This window comes from Mesoplodon densirostris, chromosome 1 (genome assembly GCF_025265405.1).
Source record: "Mesoplodon densirostris isolate mMesDen1 chromosome 1, mMesDen1 primary haplotype, whole genome shotgun sequence".
Lineage (NCBI taxonomy): Eukaryota > Metazoa > Chordata > Mammalia > Artiodactyla > Ziphiidae > Mesoplodon > Mesoplodon densirostris.
This window is the reverse complement of record NC_082661.1, coordinates 149287214-149306091: the sequence shown is the minus strand read 5'-3', so window position 1 is coordinate 149306091 and position 18878 is coordinate 149287214. Positions and strand designations below refer to the sequence as shown.

The 18878-nt window shown below is 37.7% G+C and overlaps 1 protein-coding gene and 1 pseudogene across 3 annotated transcripts in view; both read right to left on the bottom strand.

The window, feature by feature from the left end:
• Positions 1-363: 363 nt before the first annotated feature.
• GABRA4 (gamma-aminobutyric acid type A receptor subunit alpha4) overlaps positions 364-18878 on the bottom strand; it is a 66340-nt gene continuing 47825 nt past the window's right edge. For all 3 annotated transcript variants that reach the window (XM_060110426.1, XM_060110435.1, XM_060110415.1), the window contains one exon: positions 364-897. In XM_060110426.1, the coding sequence (XP_059966409.1) occupies positions 364-897 (534 nt within the window). The remainder of the gene's footprint in view (positions 898-18878) is intronic.
• Positions 9208-12160, bottom strand: LOC132497310 (serine/threonine-protein phosphatase 6 regulatory subunit 3-like; annotated as a pseudogene).

Here is an 18878-nt window from a genome sequence, read left to right as displayed (position 1 = left end):
ATATTCATAGTGTGTATTAGAAAATGTCATAGTCTGTTTTCAAATTTCAACGCATAAATATGCACCATGGATCTCTAATAGCCCTATTTTTCTTGTCCCAACTTTCCAGGATGGTCTGTATCCTGTCTAATTTGAATGTTGAATTGATTCTATTTAAATCATCTTTCTGAAATGAAAGATGGCTCACTTTCCCTTCACTGAGGAATTAATTAACTCTCCCAATGACTGGCTTGAATTTCTTAAATGGAAAACTTACATGGAATTTTTATTTTAGTGAAGAACAACTGTTTATCTTTAAAAACATTTAAAAAGACATTCTGCATGAAGTTCGTCATCTTTTAGGAAATTATTATAGCAACAAAATTACATTAGACTTTCTGATTTCTCCATAGTGTCCTTAGATAAGTAAACAACCCAATAGACCATATTAAAAGCCCCAAATGTTACTGGAAAGAGAATGCGGGCATATTTGTCTATTTTACTTGTGCCAGATCCAGAAGGTGGTGGAGCCGAGGGAACAGTAGAGGCTGACAACTTCCCAGAAGCCCCTATGCTATTAACTGTGGTCTTAATTCGCTCCAGTCTTGATCCAAACACACGCTGGGTAGAAGCAGATCCAACTGGAACTTGTCGGGGCACATACCCAGTTCTCCTAGGTGGAGAAGGAGAAGCAGGTGGAATTGCTCTTGCGGCAGATATAGTTTCAGTTGCATTTGCATGGCTGAATGGGTTTGGACTGGAAGCTAAGTAAGACTGTGGTGTGGCTTCAGAAGATCCTTGAACAACCGTGGAAGACTTGCTCGAATGGTTTCCCACCTCAGTTCTGTTGCCAACATCAGATTCAGAGTGAACCAAGGCATTGGCTCTTTTTCTCATGTTCAGATTGGCATTTGAGTTCTGAAAAGGTATATTAAAAATTACATTGGCTATGTAATTCTACATAGAGTTATACAAAATTTAAATGGGTCAAATAATTAAAAATTAGCTGTTTTCATAAAATAAACCTTTATTAATATACTATAGTCACTCAACCTGATGTAAAAGCTTAAAAATACCTAACTAAAAAAGGACATATATATATGTGAAACTCTGAATCAAACATCTGTTATTTCAAAATATTATCCATTCTTATAAAGTATTAGAATTTAAATCTATAGAAAGGTTAGGCTTTTAGGACTATAAGCTAGAGTTATACTTGATTTGACTTTAAGAATTCATGATGATAGCTGTACAACTTCTTTGTTGAGTTTTATTGTAAATAATATTCTCTGATATGCTGTATACATTTCAGTGAGTTTTGTACATGTTTGCTTTATAAACAGGAAGAACTATATCTACTTTGGGCACAGAGTAAAAACAATAATAACCATCCACATGTGTATAACATTCCTTAAAAAAAGACAGAAGCTCCAAAAGCTTTAATTTCCAAATCCCTGGGAATTATTTTCATAATCTTACATAGACATTATTATATAAAGTCTAGAAATCCTCATGCATTTTAGTTTTTCACCACAATTAGTAATGCGAATACAAAGGAAAATCATTTTGGGGACTTCCTTGGCAGTCCAGTGGTTAAGACCCCACGCTTCCAATGCAGGGGGCGTGGGTTCAATCCCTGGTCAGGAACTAAGATCCCACATGCCGCGTGGCACAGCCAAAAAAAAGGAAAATCATTTTTAAATAAAATGTTGTATCATACATATAAACAGCATCACAATATCATTGCATAAATATCTGAGTTCAAACTATTTACCAATAAAGAGTGTTTAAATCAAAATGGAATTCACTATTTTCCATAAAATTATTTTATCTGTAGAACAAGACTGCATTTGAATACAGATGGTCAGTATTAAAATTAATTCTTATATTTTGACAGGCATGATAAATAACCATATAGCCAACTATAGACTGTCCATACTAATGAAGGAAAGTAATTATTCAAATGATTCCCAAAATAATCATGTCTGTCTTTAGAAGATGCTACGATTTTTTGCAACCACATTTCCGCCTTAATTGTGTTTATTCTAAGTAATATTAAGGGTATATTGTAATTACTTTTTCTACCCTCTTCCCCCATCATTTTATGAAATAAATGGTGGCTGAGGAGATGGAGAAGTAGAAGAGAGAGAGAGGAAGAACAGCTCACAAGTGAGTGAGTAAAAGGAGCTAGTCTGAAGGAATTTTATGGATAATATTACATACAATTAACTGTAAGCTCCCTTACAGAGAACTGTTTATTCTACAAGTAGAATCTTTTTTCAATACTACACTTATCAAGCAGGTTGAGAGTGTTCAATCCATATCTTATATACTTGTGAATTATGGCTTCAAGTTCCCTGAGTAGAGAAAGAAGAAAAAGCCTCACAACATGCAGAGCCAAAGCAGGTTCTGAGAGGTTTAGAATGTATTCTTCATGTCAGCCTGAAGTATTCATCTAAACAGTTTGCAGCTGAACTCATGAGAAATTGTAGTCTAACATATGGCAGCCAATTTAGGTGGAAACAAGTGAAACCAAAATTGACATCAACCTAAAAGTTAAAGGTACAATTATTTACCCTGTACTTTTCCTCTACAAAGCACATGGTAAACACCACCTAATTAATCCTCAGATTTTGAGTCCCTCTTTACAGAAAGGGATAATCAATTAATTAGAATTAATTCTAAAATGTTATACACATGGTGAAAAATATAAAGAAGGATAAGGTGTATCCACAACATTTAAAGAGTTTACAATATCACTAGGAAGATAAAATGCACACCCACACATGACACAATCAAAAATATACAAAAAGTAAAACAGAATGATGGGTCAAACTGTGGCAAAATGCTAAATATACCAAGAAGAGAAGGGAAGGGAGTAATAAAGGACCAACTGGATAAGCAGGAGAGAAATATATATTTTCAAATATAGTCTGATATTTGCACATTGCCCTCTTCTACCAAAAGTTGGGTTGCCCATAATCTTTAGAAACTCATATTTTCCCTCAGACTGAATTCTAAGAATTGGAGATTTCTACTTCTGGCCAAAATGGAGTAACAGGGACTGAATTTACTCTCCTGAACGAAATAACAAAAAAACTAAAAACATTTGTAAAACAACTGTTTTTGAAGATATTGGACATTAGACAACATAGGACACAATCATTGAGAGAGAAGAAAAAAACTTGAGTTTGCATGCTGTAGACCGGGAAATGAGAATCCAGGAACAATCTGACAGATTACCTAAACTGAGGAGATGAAGCTGAGAAGGTGAGGAAACCAAGGTGGCTAGAGTTCACAGGAAAAGGTACCAGAGAAGCTGATGCCAAAAAGAAAAGTCCAAAAAGTCTGAAGAGTCCCCACTGAGAATTTTGCTAAGCACAGATCCATTTTTAAGTGTAACTACCCAAGGCAAAAAGAACCACCTGAAAGGATTAGAAGAAATGGTACTTAGCACATACCAAGCCAGGAATAGTGCATTTTCCCACCAGACATAATGGAAAATCTCAACATTCATGTAGCGTTTGGTAAAGTCCTCAGAAGGGCCTTGCCTCAGTAATACGGAATAATTACCCCCTAAGACTGCTCTAATCCTGCCTAATGCATTTTAAAAGTAAGACCTTAACAGATGAAACTAACTCTAAGTGACTTAACTGCACCCCAGAAGGAAGCACAAGAACACTTATAGGACCCTGTCTTCCTTCCCTCCAGATCAGAATCCTTTGGGAACATCCTGAAATCCCAACTGTGAATTATGTTCTAATATGGCTGATTGAATACAAACATGGAACCAATTTGTCCTCCCTCTCCATATTAATGCCCCTTGTAAAATGAATTTCCCCTTCTCCTCCCATCAAGAAATGGGCTCTATTTCCCCACAGACTTACTATGACTTTCTTTGGCCAACTGGATGTGGTGGAAGTGGGGGTGAGTTATTTCTGAGTCTTAGCTTTATGAGTCCTTGCTTGCTTCCACTCTTTCTCAAAACACTGCCACCAACACCACAAGAACAGCTTGGGCTAGCCTGCTGGAGAGATCCTTTGGAGCAGAGCCAGTCATCCTAGTGAGGCTATCCTACATCACCCAATAGATAGCTGACCACTAGACACCTGTGTTTGTCCCAGCTCAGAAATGATGAACTACTGAGCCAAGCCTAATCAAGATCAACAGAACTTCCCAGCTGACTCAGACTTGAAAACAAAAATAAATGGTTTTTTTGTATGCCACCGAGGCTTTGTAGTTGTTTGTTATGCAGCATTATTGTGGCACCAGACAACGTATATAGACCAATTAAATCAAGGGCCTAACAGGAGCTATTGCCACACCTCTTGTCAGGGGAAGTTTCTCAGCCAGTCTAGGATAATTAGACAGCTAGTCTGCCCAGAATTCATCAAAGACCATTAGGGGACCCTATTGTCTATTCCATGTTATTTTAAAGGGCCAAGATATTTTGCCCTTTATAATTCCATTCTTAAAGAATAACCATACTTTAAAGCTAGGAGAGATTCTAGTGATCAACTTATTCCAGTTTCTCATTTTACGGTAGAGGAGAATAACAGCAGAAGTGTTATGGTAGATGAAAGTCATAGAGGGAGTGACCTACTGAGTGCTCTGCCATGTTGCACAGCCTTTGGAAGCACAAATGTGGATGAGGCATTAAGGAACTTGATAAACTACACCTATATATTTGAGTCAGTCAAGTATTTGTAATAGTCAAGTATAATGTTAAAAAATTATTCAAGACTTGGAAATGAGAAAGGAGTACAGCATGTCCCTGCAATGTCAGTATGAAGTACTGTTTAAAAAGTCCACCCAAAGATTATTAAGTCTCTAGGGGAAGATACTTGAGTTTGAGTTTGCTGTTTAATATTGGATTTGACCCCAAACACTGTGAAGTTGCGTATTAACTTATAGATTCCTGTCCAGTAGAAAAGAGCCCCAAAGGTTATGGTTTTGATGCCCTGAAGGATATTAACTACTTCTGTATCTAATCTAGTAATCTCATTCTAGTATCCTTTTTTGAAAAAAATTTAATGGCTACTTATAGGCTTTTCTCAAAAAAGATTTTGAACCAGTTTTACAATTTAATTACACCTTAATTAACGAGTTAGATAAAACTTTGATACAGGTTCATTCCATATTTGCATGACTCATGTTTTTGATGGTTTGAAAATTTTATTCTGACAACATCCATTGCTATGCAAGTTATAAGTATCAAAGAAATGTAAGCAGAGACTTGAAGAATATGTCTGGAGAAAACAGTGATCCCAAGTCAAAGAGAGAGGGTCAGTCCAAGGTGGCCAGAAAAAAGAATCAATGAAGCACCAGACTTTATGAAAATGGAGGGAGCAGTATGAAGTGTGCCACTAGGATTAACATCTGAAAACAAAGGTCAAATCTTTTTATTCCCAGTTTTAAAGTATTAGTTAACTTCTAGAGTGTAAAACTATCTTATTAATCATCACAGGCTAATGCACACAGCAGGCACCTACTTCATTTTTTAATAAATTTCACTGAAATGGATATAGTACAGAGTCAAGGTTCTTTTTTCAAATTAAAGAGAAAGTGTCAGAAACTTTCTATCTGACTTCAGCAGATTACTATTTCTTTGTTTATGGGCATATTTCTAGAATATTGCAGGTAGTACCTAAATTATATAAGTTATACTGACTCAATCCCAAGGCTGACTAAGAATGCCTAAGAAGTCTCAACACTCGAAATATCATAACCTATATATGGAAAAGAGAATTAGACTGATTTGAGACTTAAATCTTTGTTCTCTGTCAGGCAGCCAAATGATACTCAAGTTATTTTACACTGATGTCTCAAGGTCTACTATGTAAAAAGTAGTTGGCATTTTCCATGATGACAAACCATGAAAGGATTGAAAAATCTGCTGAGCTACCTGGCACGGGACTCACTGAGAATAATATTCACACAGCCTTCAAGTTTTGGAACAACAAATGCGACAGTCAGAGTGATGTTATGTTTCACACAGAGTGTACAGTGGCTCCATCAGTATTCAGCACACACACTGGTTCCAAACAAGAAAAGCACCTAAGCTTAATTTGAATTTTAAAAGATGATTAAGTTTGAAATCATTTTGTCATTAGTCACAATAGTCAGATGCAAGGGAAACTGGTGGGATAGAGATGCGAGGTTGTAGATTCAAACATTAACAACAAATTAAAGCAGCAACAGGCAAACAGGAGCAAATCCAAGTAATTCGTCAATCATGACTGTGATCTGACACGATTTCTAAAGAAGTCTTATCAACTGCAAAAAGAAAATTCAACTCAACTAATTACTCTAGCAGCAATGAGATAATGTGACTACGACGAGGTTTGCAGAATGCAAGCTACATTCATATTGCTTGCTTGAGAAGCTAATGAAGTTTAATAAAATGTAATTTCACCCTTCTAAATTAAAAACAAACAAGGCTAGTAATGAACAGGTTTATATTCTAGAATATCAATGATTTACATACCAAAAAAAATCAATAATGCAAAGACATTTATTCAAGGCTGTTCTGACAGGGCTTCAGGGGTTAGCCACACATCTTATTTAATAAGGAAATAAACAACTATTGTACAGCAGCTGGAATTAAACCCCAAGGTAATGATTTACAGAGGACCATCAGTAGTGTTTTTAAAAGACGCTACCACATAGAAATGAAAAACATCCCCTACAAATAAACATGCTAAATATTTCATCAATTGTTACACACTGAACAACAAAATGTAGAAATGAAAATGCCGAGTTCTCCATTTACTGTATTTCATTTCCTCCCAATGTTAGCATTTAATTCAATATTTGGATTTCCATAAGCTATAGAAATGTTACTTTCAATATCTGGCACTTGGATAAGAAATATATGTCTTCAATTTGGAATTACCAGAGAACAATGTCTTACAGAATGCATTCATTTTGTCTTTACATATTTAGAAGTTGAAAGTTTAAAATAGTAGGGTTTCTTGATATGCGATTCTGTAGTTAGTTTTGCTTCATAGTGATTCCTAGGGCTTCTTTTTATTTGCCAAGGCTTTGTATAAATACATGGCTCTAGGAGAGGAAATTTTTTTGTCGGAGACTTCACCAGTCAGAGCAGAAGTTCTCAGCTTGATCAAGCAGACTTGGACTTGACCAGAATGCTACCTGGAAATGCTCCAGGAGCTATGTTCACCAACGCTAAGAACATAACACTGGAGAGGGTAGAGGGCAAAGCACACTCCACTTACTTTCTTCAAATGCAAACACTGAGCTGGATGAATCTTCTCTCGCTCAATAAGTGGCATTACAGTCACACCAAGTGTTTATAAGAATAACCTGGGATCAGTCTCAGGGCCTTTTTGGAGCAAGTCTTAATTATTAGTTATGCTATTGCCAGTCATCAGGAATCAGAAGTTGGGAAACACTGGCTAAAGAGTTAGGATTGTGGACCGTCAAATCAGACAGACTTGGACTCGAATACTGAATTTGCCATTTACTAGCTGTGGGATATCTGACACGTTGGTTGACCTCTTGAAACCTCAAAGTCCTTGTTAAAACAGGAGAATAACAGTAGCTCCTCATAAGGAATAAATAAGAAAACGCCTGTAAGGTGCTTAGTACATAATAGGCATCAAAAGAACATTATATAGAAATAATCCAGAAGGCAGATAACAAGATCCTTCCTCCAAAATAAAAAAGTATGTCACTCATGAACAAATCATCATAGACAAGATTTTAGAATATTTTTTCTATATTTCTATAAAAATAAGGCCACCGTTTTGAATAATCAGAAAGGTGGAGGACCACTGAAGCAAAGGACAGTCTGTGGTGAAGTCAGCCATGAAATGAATGTTGCTGGCTAACATAAGAATAAACACAAGGAAATATAAAATTCAATTAACAAAATTAAAATACATTTTAGACATTGTAAAGGTAAGGATTAACACTAGAGTAAATCCTATAACTGATGGTGTAAGACAAACATAAAAAGCTCATCTAGGATAAAAGCAACAGCAACAACAATGGTTAATTTTTACTGAGCGGTTCTTCTGCACCCGGCACCCAGCTCACATGCTTTTAACTACCCAGCTGCCACAACCATATGTCAAAGCTACATGTAGGAAATAACCTATAACCACAAGTATTTCAATGTCCAGAAAATATGTGGGTTGTCTAAAAAAGGCATCTCATTGTATTAACGTATCACATCACTGATCTCTTTCTGGAACTTTCCACCTATCAGTAAAGTCTAGTAATCAGGTAATCAGGGAAACAGCAAAGACCGGAGGAACTGTTGTAATCCAACCTTACAGGATGATATTCACACCTCAAGATGTTATGAAAAGACATACACAGAACACTGGTTCACAATTAGAACTTCAGCAACTCAGTTTGGCTGGCCCACTTTCTAAATGTAATGGAATGTTAAAAAGAATTGTATCTGTGGATATATTGGTCTGGCACTCTTTTTACTTTATATCTTTGTTCAATTACAGTAGCCAAAAGGACTTTCTTCCACATTTAAACTGGAAGTAGGAAATGGGACAATGAAGGACACCAGACTGGGGATAGTACAAGGCAACAAATGTCAAAGAAGGTTAAAAAAACATTAAGAGGTTTTTTTGTTTGTTTGGTTGGTTTTTTTTTTTTCTACACTCCAAATATTCTAGTGTTTCACCTGTAGGGATAATCAGTTCAAGCAAACAAGACTTTAACAGAACATATGGCTTTACAATAACATCAATTTATCAACTAAGTTGTAGCAATAAATACTTAATCTCTACCAATAGACTTACATTTTTTGATCCGCTTTAAACAATACAGAAAACAGTTACCAATCAAAAACTGGTTATAAAAGGAACACCAAGTATTTCTTATTCAAAATCACTTTTGTAAGTTAGAACAACCAAAATAACACTTAAAGGGCATCTCAATCCTATAATTCCTCGCCAACCTGGAAGAAAAATGAATTTAGAACTTTGTACAAGGTGAAAAATGTATGAAAACTGCCTAATACTTTGGTCACGCTAATAATTGTCAAATAGTTATGTTTCAAATACAATAGATCTGTGTATTCACTTTTATAAAACTATTCTTACAGCCATTTTAACTATAGTATTACTACTATTATTACATGGGTGGCAAGATCTTATTTCACAGGCTACCCGTTATTTAGAACAATACAATATAAACATAGGCAAAAATTCTTGGTATTTGGCAGTGTGCAGTATTTGTACACTTCTGGGTTTCTCTGTACAACGTCTTAGACTCTAGAATATAAAGGTTGCTGGTCCTGATCCCTTGCAGAGTGAGTGCAGCAGCGGTGGCTCGAGGGGCTCCCGACGCAGCCCCGGACCCCGCACGGTGGCGCCTGCGGTCCCCGGTCAGCAGCAGCAGCGGCGGCGGCAGCGGAGCACGCTCATCATACGGGGCCGTTAACCGCCGCATCGCCCGACATGCTCTGCTGCTCAGTCCGCTGCTCTGGGCTGCTGCTGGGGGGCCGGGGGGCTGCAGACTTCCCCTCTGCCGTCTCCAGGCTCTCCTCCACATCTTTACAAGCAGCATCTTGAGAGGTAGACAGTTTTCCTTCCTCACTTTTGAAGACCGCGGTTTCTGTCTTGGCATCCACAGTGAGGCTCAGAGTTTCCTTCACGCCGCCATTCATCACTGTCTCAGTTACCTTGTCTGTACTTTCTGCATCCTCCTCTCCGTCAGAGCTGGCTTCCATGGCCACGCTGCCTGGCGCTTCCGGCTGCACTGCCAGTGCAGCTACACTGGAAGCCAGCGGGCCCACTGGCTCCGTGCTGGTCTCCATTTCCACTGGAGAACTGCTCCTTAAAGAGTCTTTTGTACTCAGGGAAGACGCGAACTCGGAAAATGAAGCCCAGCCTGTCTCCTTAGTCGGCACCGGCTCCTCTGCGCTCCAGACGTCAGAGCCCACAGAGTCTAAGGGAGCCCCGTGCGCTGTCTCCATGGGGACATCAAAGCTGGCTGACCAGCTGGGCGGTTCATTCAGGTCTACCTCCATTTTATCCTCTGTGTTGGCACTACTGGATTCAAACAAGTCTTGTTTTGCTCCATCTTCTTCTTCAGAGTCTGTACTTTCCTCACTGTCTGTACTCCCCGAGCTTGATCGTCTTTGGGATTCTGGTGTAAATGCAATGTGTTTTTCCTCCCAGATATCTTCCTCATCAGAGCCACCATCATCAAACTGCTGTATTCTTTCCTTACAACATGCTTCAAACAAGGCAATATTTCCACTTTCATTTGTATTGAGAGTAAAGTTGATGTCTGATACCTGATCAAAAGAAACATTGCCAATGTCATCTTGATCTGCAAACTTCTCATCGTTGAAGCCAAACTGGTCAATAAAGTTGGACGTCATTTGTTGCATCTGATAATCAGAAAAGGCTAGATCTACCGTGTTCCTCTTGTTAGTTTCTCCTAAGGAGCTTGTGCAGAACGTCTCCCATCACTCCCTGACTTCGTCTGGAAGATCTTTGATGAGCTGCTGTACTAAGGCACTGTTGGGGCCCTTATCAGTGCTGTGCACGATGCAGTTGGCTATCCTTGTCAGGTGTCCCATGTAGCCAGGCCGTCTTCCTCCTTCGGCTTGTTTCTTCTTGTTCATTTCCCAGGCGTCAAGTATTCGTCCTATCAATTGACATTTTTGAAAGTGATGTTTCAATAACAAATTGTCACCAGTGGAGTCTTGATCAGTAATTGTGCTATTTTCTGTGTTTTCAAAAGGACTTGCAAGAATCAGTGCAATACAGATTTCCACTTGTGTGTGTAAAAAGTTATTTCATGTGTATTTGAAGAACATGTCCAATATGAACCCAATGATATTCAGCTCCATAAGGTCCCCATTGATACTGCTGGTATTTGTTTGGAGGAGGCTGGATATCAACCTAATCACATTCAACCAGGTGTTGCCCACGGGAGGGTCCAGCACGCCCCACGTAGTCTTCATCACACTTTTCTTGGGTGGCTCAAGCAGGAGTTCATGAAAAGATCCAAGTCTTCCTTGGATGGCTTCTAGAACGCTCTTGTTGACCGAACAAACTGAATGACTCATGCCTGGTGGGCAGATCTCTATATGGCCTTCAAATGTTGGTCGCCGTGTCTCAAGTAAAGCCAACAATATCTGGACTGTGCTGACTATGGCCGATTCATTCTTCTCCTTGTGGAAAATATTTGATAGGAGCTGCTCTATAATTTCTTGCTTTTCTAGAGTGGCAAGCAGGGGGTCTGGTTCTGTACTGTTCTGAATTTGTAACATCTGGTCTCTGCTCAGGCGAACAATTTCACAAAGTGACTGTGATGCATTTGAATGCCGATCTTCTTCTTGCAATGGATGAACTATTTCCACAAGCCTCTGGATAATTTTCTCCTCATTTAACCAATTCAGCACTGTGAATTGGGCTGTGGGGGCTCAATGCATGTCAGGAGCCTGAGCAACAAGTCCATGATGGCCGATGTTCCTATGTGCTTCATAATAAGGTCCACAAAGTCACGTTTCTTCTTTAGGAAATCCACAATCTGTTCTGGTTTTCTGCTGATAAGAATACTTAGCACCTTGCTGAAGAAACTGGCAAGTAGTGGGTTCAAGGGGGAATCGTTTAGGAGGAAGCTATACAATTTCATTAGCAAGGATTCATCTTCTCCCAGTCTATCATTCATTTGGGAGACATCAGAAGTGAGCAACTCACAAGATATATTTGGATACTTGTATCTGATCTTTTCAACCATGTCTTGAGGTGGTTCTTCAATAATGAATGAGACTAAATCTTCGAGGCATTCTGCTTTTAACAGGAACTCTATAAGTTTGCGGTTCTGAGCTTTACATTCCTGTAAAACATCTTCCTCATCCATCAACTCCTTCAGTGTTACATCTTCTCTTTCTAGAAGTGCGTCTATGTGGGATGATGAGTGAAGATCAAATTTCCAAAACATGCTGCTCTTTCAAACCAAGTTTAAAAATTAAAAGAAATGTTTCCTTTTCTGTGGCTCCTTGCCCATTACAGGTTATCCTGGCAACGGTTGTCTTCCAATTTACTGCATTAGCAGATTAGCAGAATAAAGTGGGATGGTCGACATGAAACAGAAGTTCCCCTGGAGGTGCCCGCGACTCGCCGCTAGTTGCGCTCAGGCGGGAAACGCGCTCACCGACACCATCAGCGAAGCGCCCAAAATGCATTAAGAGGTTTTAATCATTGTTATGGACTGAATTGTGTCCCCTTTTGAGGGGGGGTACTATATTGGAGATAAGATCTTTAAGGAAGTGTGATCAAATGAGGTCATAAGAACGGAGCCCTGATTAGATAGAACTAGTGTCCTTATAAAAGAGGAAGAGACACCAGAGAGTTCTTTCTCTGTGTCATATGAGGACACAGCAAGAAGGCAGCAGTCTGCAAGCCAGAAGGAGAGCTCTCACCAGAAACCAAACCTGCCAGAACCCTGATCTTGGATTTTCTAGCCCTTAGAACCAAGAGAAAATATATTTCTGTTATTTAAGCCATCCAATCTATGTAATTTGACTAAGGCAGCCTGAGGAGACTAAGACAATCATCTAACTTTAATAAATTTAAACTTAAGACACAAGTATCTTAAGATTTTTAAATAGTGAATGTTAACCCTCTCAGGAAAAAAATAAAACCTAAACAAACTTGCAGCTTTCTCTTCTCAGATATTTTCTTTGTTTCTAGTCTGTTCTCTCTTCTCCAGTATCCTTTTCTGATAACCCCCAATCCTAGGTAGAGTTAAGATACTAGACACGTAGAGAAACTGAGATGCTTTTGACAGGAATTAAGCATTGATTTCTTTGTAATATTTTTACTTGTCCTTGGTGAATGAAAACACTTCCATATATCCACCAGGGGGCATCTACATCATCTTTCTAAACTGTCTAAGTTGCCTGCATATGAGTTCTCCCAGGATACCTCTTGACTTCCTTTCAGCTTTTCTTCACCCAAATCAGAGGACCTCAGTTAACTGGGATTTTCATTTAAACTTCTAATTTGGACTTAGCTCCAGATCCTTCTTTAACTACCCAGTATTTTTTCCCTAGATATTTTTGCCTCCCTTGCCGATTAAGACTTTTATGTCACAGTGTGTGTACATGTGTTGTGGATTTCAGAGCATGCGTTTGTTTAAATATTGGAAAAATGTCATTAATAACAATTTATAACTTCTGTTCACATTTTATATTAAGAATACTTTTTAAATCCTTAAAAGTTGGGGTAATATAAGTAGATATCTGATAAAATATTGCAAAAGAAATCTTGCTACGTTTTTGAATTCCTAACTTGGGTGTCCAAATAAATTCATTTTTTAAAGCAATCATCCTATGGAAATGATTTGTTTCAGCCTTAAAATATTCAGAAAATTATAGTTGAACTTAGAAAACATTTGGACAATGTTTTTTTTTCTTAATATAGACTTGATATGACTTTATCATAATGAAACTGTGCTATAATAAATAGCCATCCAGAAAAATTCAGATCCCTGCCAACCCTATAGGAGGCTGGCATAGCAAGTAGTCTGAGTCATAATTTTATCTGCATCAGCAAAGGCAACAGGGGCAATGTCTAAAAAGGAATAATTTATCAAGGCCAGATCTTCATTATACTTCTGAATGGGGGGAAAATTCCAAAGCTCAAGAATTATCATCCAAGTCATTTTGTAAAATCATAGCTGTGCTGTGTAAGGAAGTCTTTGATGAGCTACAAATCTTACCTAAAGGGGGTTGAATTTCTTTGAAATATTAGATAATGTTTACCTACTGAATCTAAACATTCATGATAGCTTTAATAGATTTATTTTTAGGAAAAAAGGCTCAAGTCCCATGCTTCATCTCTTGCTGGAAGTGAGTAATAGAAGATCCACGTTTAAGCTCAAAAGCAATGAAGGACTTATTAAAGGTAATGATTTACCCAATTCATTCATTCATTCAACAATATGTATTGAGTGTCCAATTTTTCAAATTACTTTGTTGAAACTGGGAATACAGAGGTGAAAAAGTATAGGCCTTGCAACTTCTGCCAGGAATTATTAAAAAGTTATAACAAGCGATAAATGCTATCAAGGAAACTTTTTTTAAATTAGGGAGTACATGGCATAGCCTGATTGCTGGGAGAGCCTCTTTGTGAAAGTGACACATAAGATGAAATTCAGGGATAAGTAAGGGGGAAGAGGGACTGTGGGGAAAGGGAACAAAGTGCCTGGTGGTAGGGAAACAATTTTCAAAGCTTTTCCTCAGTGGTACAAGGATAAAGAAGACCAATAACTTTCCTTGTCAATTAAAATTTGAGATACCTTGAGGATGTTCTAAAATCTCCCTTTTCTTTTACATTTTTTTGGAAATAGACTGTTAAGGCAATGCTTCCCATTCAGGGGCTACTCTAAATAATTAACGTCTGATATTAGTACTTGCCAGACAGAAATCTTGAATCTTTATCAACATCTCTACAATGTATTGAGCACTTACTAGGGACCAAGCACTACACTACATGGTTTTCACAAATAACCTCACACACCATCTACAACCACCCAGGAAATAGTATTAATATTCTCATTTTCCCAATGAGGACACTGAAGCCTAAGAAAGTTGGGTACTTCTCCTAAGGTCAGACAGTTAAAATGGGTTCGAGTCATGATTTGCATCCCAAACTAACAATTTTAGCCACTTCAGGAAGCTCCTTATGACAGCAAATATGTTAATTTGCTATATTAAAAAGCTACACTAATGGGATTAAAAGAAAGCAAAAAAGAATTTACCTGAAAAATGTCCACACAACCCAAACCAGATTAAGTGACATTTATGAACAGCTTGGTTTTTCAGATTTGGATTTTAGTTACATTTATTTAGTTTCTATTATAAGGTAAATACTGTACTACTGTTTGATCCACATTATCCCATGAAAAATCTTCCTCTGATTAATCCTTCCTTTCCAGTATCTGTAAAAATTGTATAGTTTTTATGAACTGTTCTTGCTCCTGTTTTTCTTGATATTCGTTCAACTTCTTTGGTACTTAGTTGTCATAATGTGCTTATGGATATGACTTTGTATCACATATAACTTCTACATTCAGGCCTAAATAAATATTTATAAATAGGTCTACATTTAGATGATTTATTTTACAGAAAATTTTATCTTAACCAAAAATGTAATCTAGCTGTGCCAAGTTTCTTTTTTAATTGAAGAAAACTTCTCTTCAGGTTGTTTGAAAAATGAACCAGCATCACCACTCAAAATATGCATCTTCTATATGATAAACACATTTTTATGAAGTTTTTCTACAAGAGGGAAGCTGTGCCTCAACTTCCTTCCGCAGACTTCCCCTTAAGTTTGAATATAGAATTTGCAAAAGATGTTTACAAAATTACTACTCAAATATATGGAAAAACTAAAACACTCCCCCACCATGCATAGGAAACTGCAATTTCAACTTTAATTGTAACCCAGGGAAGATTTCAACATAAGCACTAGCTCTAGTTTCTGACTTGAAAATGATTCTTCAAACATGTAAGTATCTACAAATAATTAAAGTTAATGAAGTTCAGCAATGCATGCGCCAAATTATGTATAAAGTTAATGTGTGTACACATGTGTATGTAGCAGAAAAGTACTCATTAAGCACCTATTGTGTACGCTCTTATATTTTAAAAATCAATCCCTTTCCCTAGTCTTTACAAGTGGAAGCACAGTCAATTGGTCATAAAGCATATGTTGAATTTTCCTGTTAACACAATTCATTACAAATCTCCATCCATAGTAAAACAGCATATTAAGTCAGCAGAAGAAATTGATATTCTACCACACCAGTTGTCAAACAGACAACCCCCTAAACAGCTGAAGCCATTTTGATTTTTTCCAGGAAATAATTTGATTTGTCCTGAGGAGTAAGTGCCATGCTGTCAGCTGTAGTTTCCAACAAGGCATTAGCAAAACCATTCGACATTTAATAAGGCTCTCATGCTGAAACAGCTGTTCCTCCAAAGTGAAAATTTTAAAATTCTCTCTGAGCCTAGATAATTTTACTTGAGCTAGAAAATAAGGTATTAGACTCTTTTGCATGTTCTACCACTTTAGGACAAGAAAGGAAATTTTGCACTTCAGTAAAGGCAGATTGCAAATTTAGCAGGAATTAAACCAGTAGCTGAGCTGCAATTTATGGCAAATGGCTCATCAGCACATTAATGTATAACACCAATGTAACCACTTCAGCCAAGCAGCTAAGACACAAGTATCTGGTAGGCAGGAAGAGAAATGTGCTCTCTATAGACACCAATAAAATGAATCCTAAAACCAAAAGCTACCAAATATCTATCTTCATTTTCATTCTTATTGGCAGTATACTGATAGTTAAAAACCAATGTCAGAACCATAGGTTCTAAAATCAGGTAGGTTCAAGCTTTGGCCTCTGCTAAATCCTAGCTGTGTGGTCTTGGGGAAATTATTTAGCCTCTCTGTGCTACGTATTTCTCCTGGGTAAAATGAGGATAATAATGATAACTACTGAGTTATTGATGAATTAGTATTCATAAAGTGCTTAACACCCTACCTGAAGCACAGTAAGTGATCAATACTTGTTAAATATTATTTTGATATTGTTATCCATAGTCTAAGACAAAAATGTAGATAGTCACTGTGAAATAAAATATTATAATAGAAGTTTCCATTATTTCTATACTCAGGTATTCATTGTATTTTTTCAACAGAACTAAGTGTTAAATTAATATTGTAACTATCCACCTCAGAAAATGTTGGGAATGTGTGGGAACCTTACATTTTGTGCTCTCTTCAAAATTCATCTTGCTTTCTATTCCTAGGTGAAAATAATTAGCTCCACTCCTTGCAGCAATGCTAAGAACTAGCTAAAACCCAACTTGCCCAAATCTGCCAATTGTAGGAAGAGATAATTGAAGATTCCCATTTAAGAGATTTCCTTCTAGGCTGATGGATATTTGAAGAGAGCATAAAATCAACAATCCTGTGGTTTTTGTTCTACTTAATCATATTAGCAATTTAAAAAATATTTGCACTTTCTCAACATATAACATACCAAAATTTTTCTCATATTACAAAGAAGGAAATGAAAATATCAAGTCCCACAACTCCTTAACCTTTGACCCCTTCCAGCTACCACTCTTTCTATCACTGCCAGTTTAGGGAAAAATTGTCTACACTTAATGTTGCCACTTCTTCACCTGTCATTTACTCTTCAACCCATTGTTATTTTATTTCCCTTCCCATCTTTCCCTTGGAACTCTTTGTGGATTAATCCAGTAGACACTTTTTAAAATCTGCGTCTTACATACTGTCTTGGCAGCATCTAACACTGCTTATCACTTCTTCCTTCTTTAAATTGGTCCTATAAATTCCATAATCTAGGTATGTTCCCCTTACCCTTCTCAGTCTCCAGTGTGGAATGCTCTTCCTCTACCCAATTCTAAATTGTCACCTTTCCACAGGGTTCAACTCTCAGACATCTCAGTTTCTTCAGTCTTCAGGTAAATAAATAAGCCTGTCCAGTGGCTTAGATTACCATATTTATATCAATATCATAAAATCAATGTCTACTTCCCAAATTTTTCTCCAACCTGAAGACCCATATCTCCAGCAGGACATGTACTAGGGGCATAACAAACTTTTCATTCATTCATTCATCCATTCATTCATTTGATTAGTCAACAAATATTTTTTGAGTGCCAATTTGTATGTCAGGCACTGTTCTTGGCTCTGGTGATACAAAAGTAGGGGAAGGCTTCCTTGGTAGCGCAGTGGTTAAGAATCCACCTGCCATTGCAGGGGACATGGGTTTGATCCCTGGTCCGGGATGATCCCACATGCTGCAGAGCAACTAAGCCCGTGAGTCACCACTACTTAACCCTGTGTGCCTAGAGCCCATGCTCCACAACAAGAGAAGCCACCGCAATGAGAAGCCTGTGCACCACAAGGCAGAGTAGCCCCTGCTCGCCACAGCTAGAGAAAGCCCGCATGCAGCAACAAAGACCCAACGCAGCCAAAAATAAATAAATAAATTGATTAATTAAAAAAAAAAAAGGTGGAGGAAAAGCCCCAAATTCTTAACCTTAAGGAGCCCTTTTGAGCAAAGTCAAATCTATGTACAAATTTATTCATATCCAATGAACCCAATACATTTATCCAAACAAACATGCTAGATCTTAGAGACTAGCACATGCTCCAGTTAGCTTTGCAAGCCACAAAACTTCAATGATTCTTGCCTCCTTCTGCCTTATTCTTTTCCATCCAGCTTCCTCAGTACTTTTCCAATCTTCCTATTTGTCTTCAAAGCCATGGAAAGGCATTCAACATTTCTCACTTAGCTACTCAGAGGCTATTAAAGTTCTCAGACCTCATATCCTTATGAACATTCCCTCTCTCTACTCTCTCTTCTATTATGTGTAAAATAATATTTCCACAATGTAACATCCATAATGCCACTTCCTTGTTTAAAGTCTTTCAGTTGGTATGCTATTGTTTTTCTAAACACACACACACCTACATGACGTAACATTCTACATGACTTGGATCCTGCCTTCCAGTCCAGCTACATCTCCCCTTTACTCCCAAACCCTCCTCTTAACCACTCTGGGTGCCCTAGTGTAGCATATGCTATGAGTGCCTGGTCTGTATTCATTTGGTTTACCCAGACATCACTCCAGACAGGCTGTGTCTTACCAGCTTTTTCTCCCCTAAGGGGAGCTCTGTCTACAGGAGCTTGACTGGAATGGGAGAGAGGGTTTGACCAGAAGTAGAAGAAAGTTAACATCTCCTGAATAAGCCTAATCAACAAGAGATAAGAGTTGATAAATAAGTACCTCAACTTCTCTGCCACCCAACGGGACAATTCTGAGGTGGGTTCCACACGAATTCTGGGAG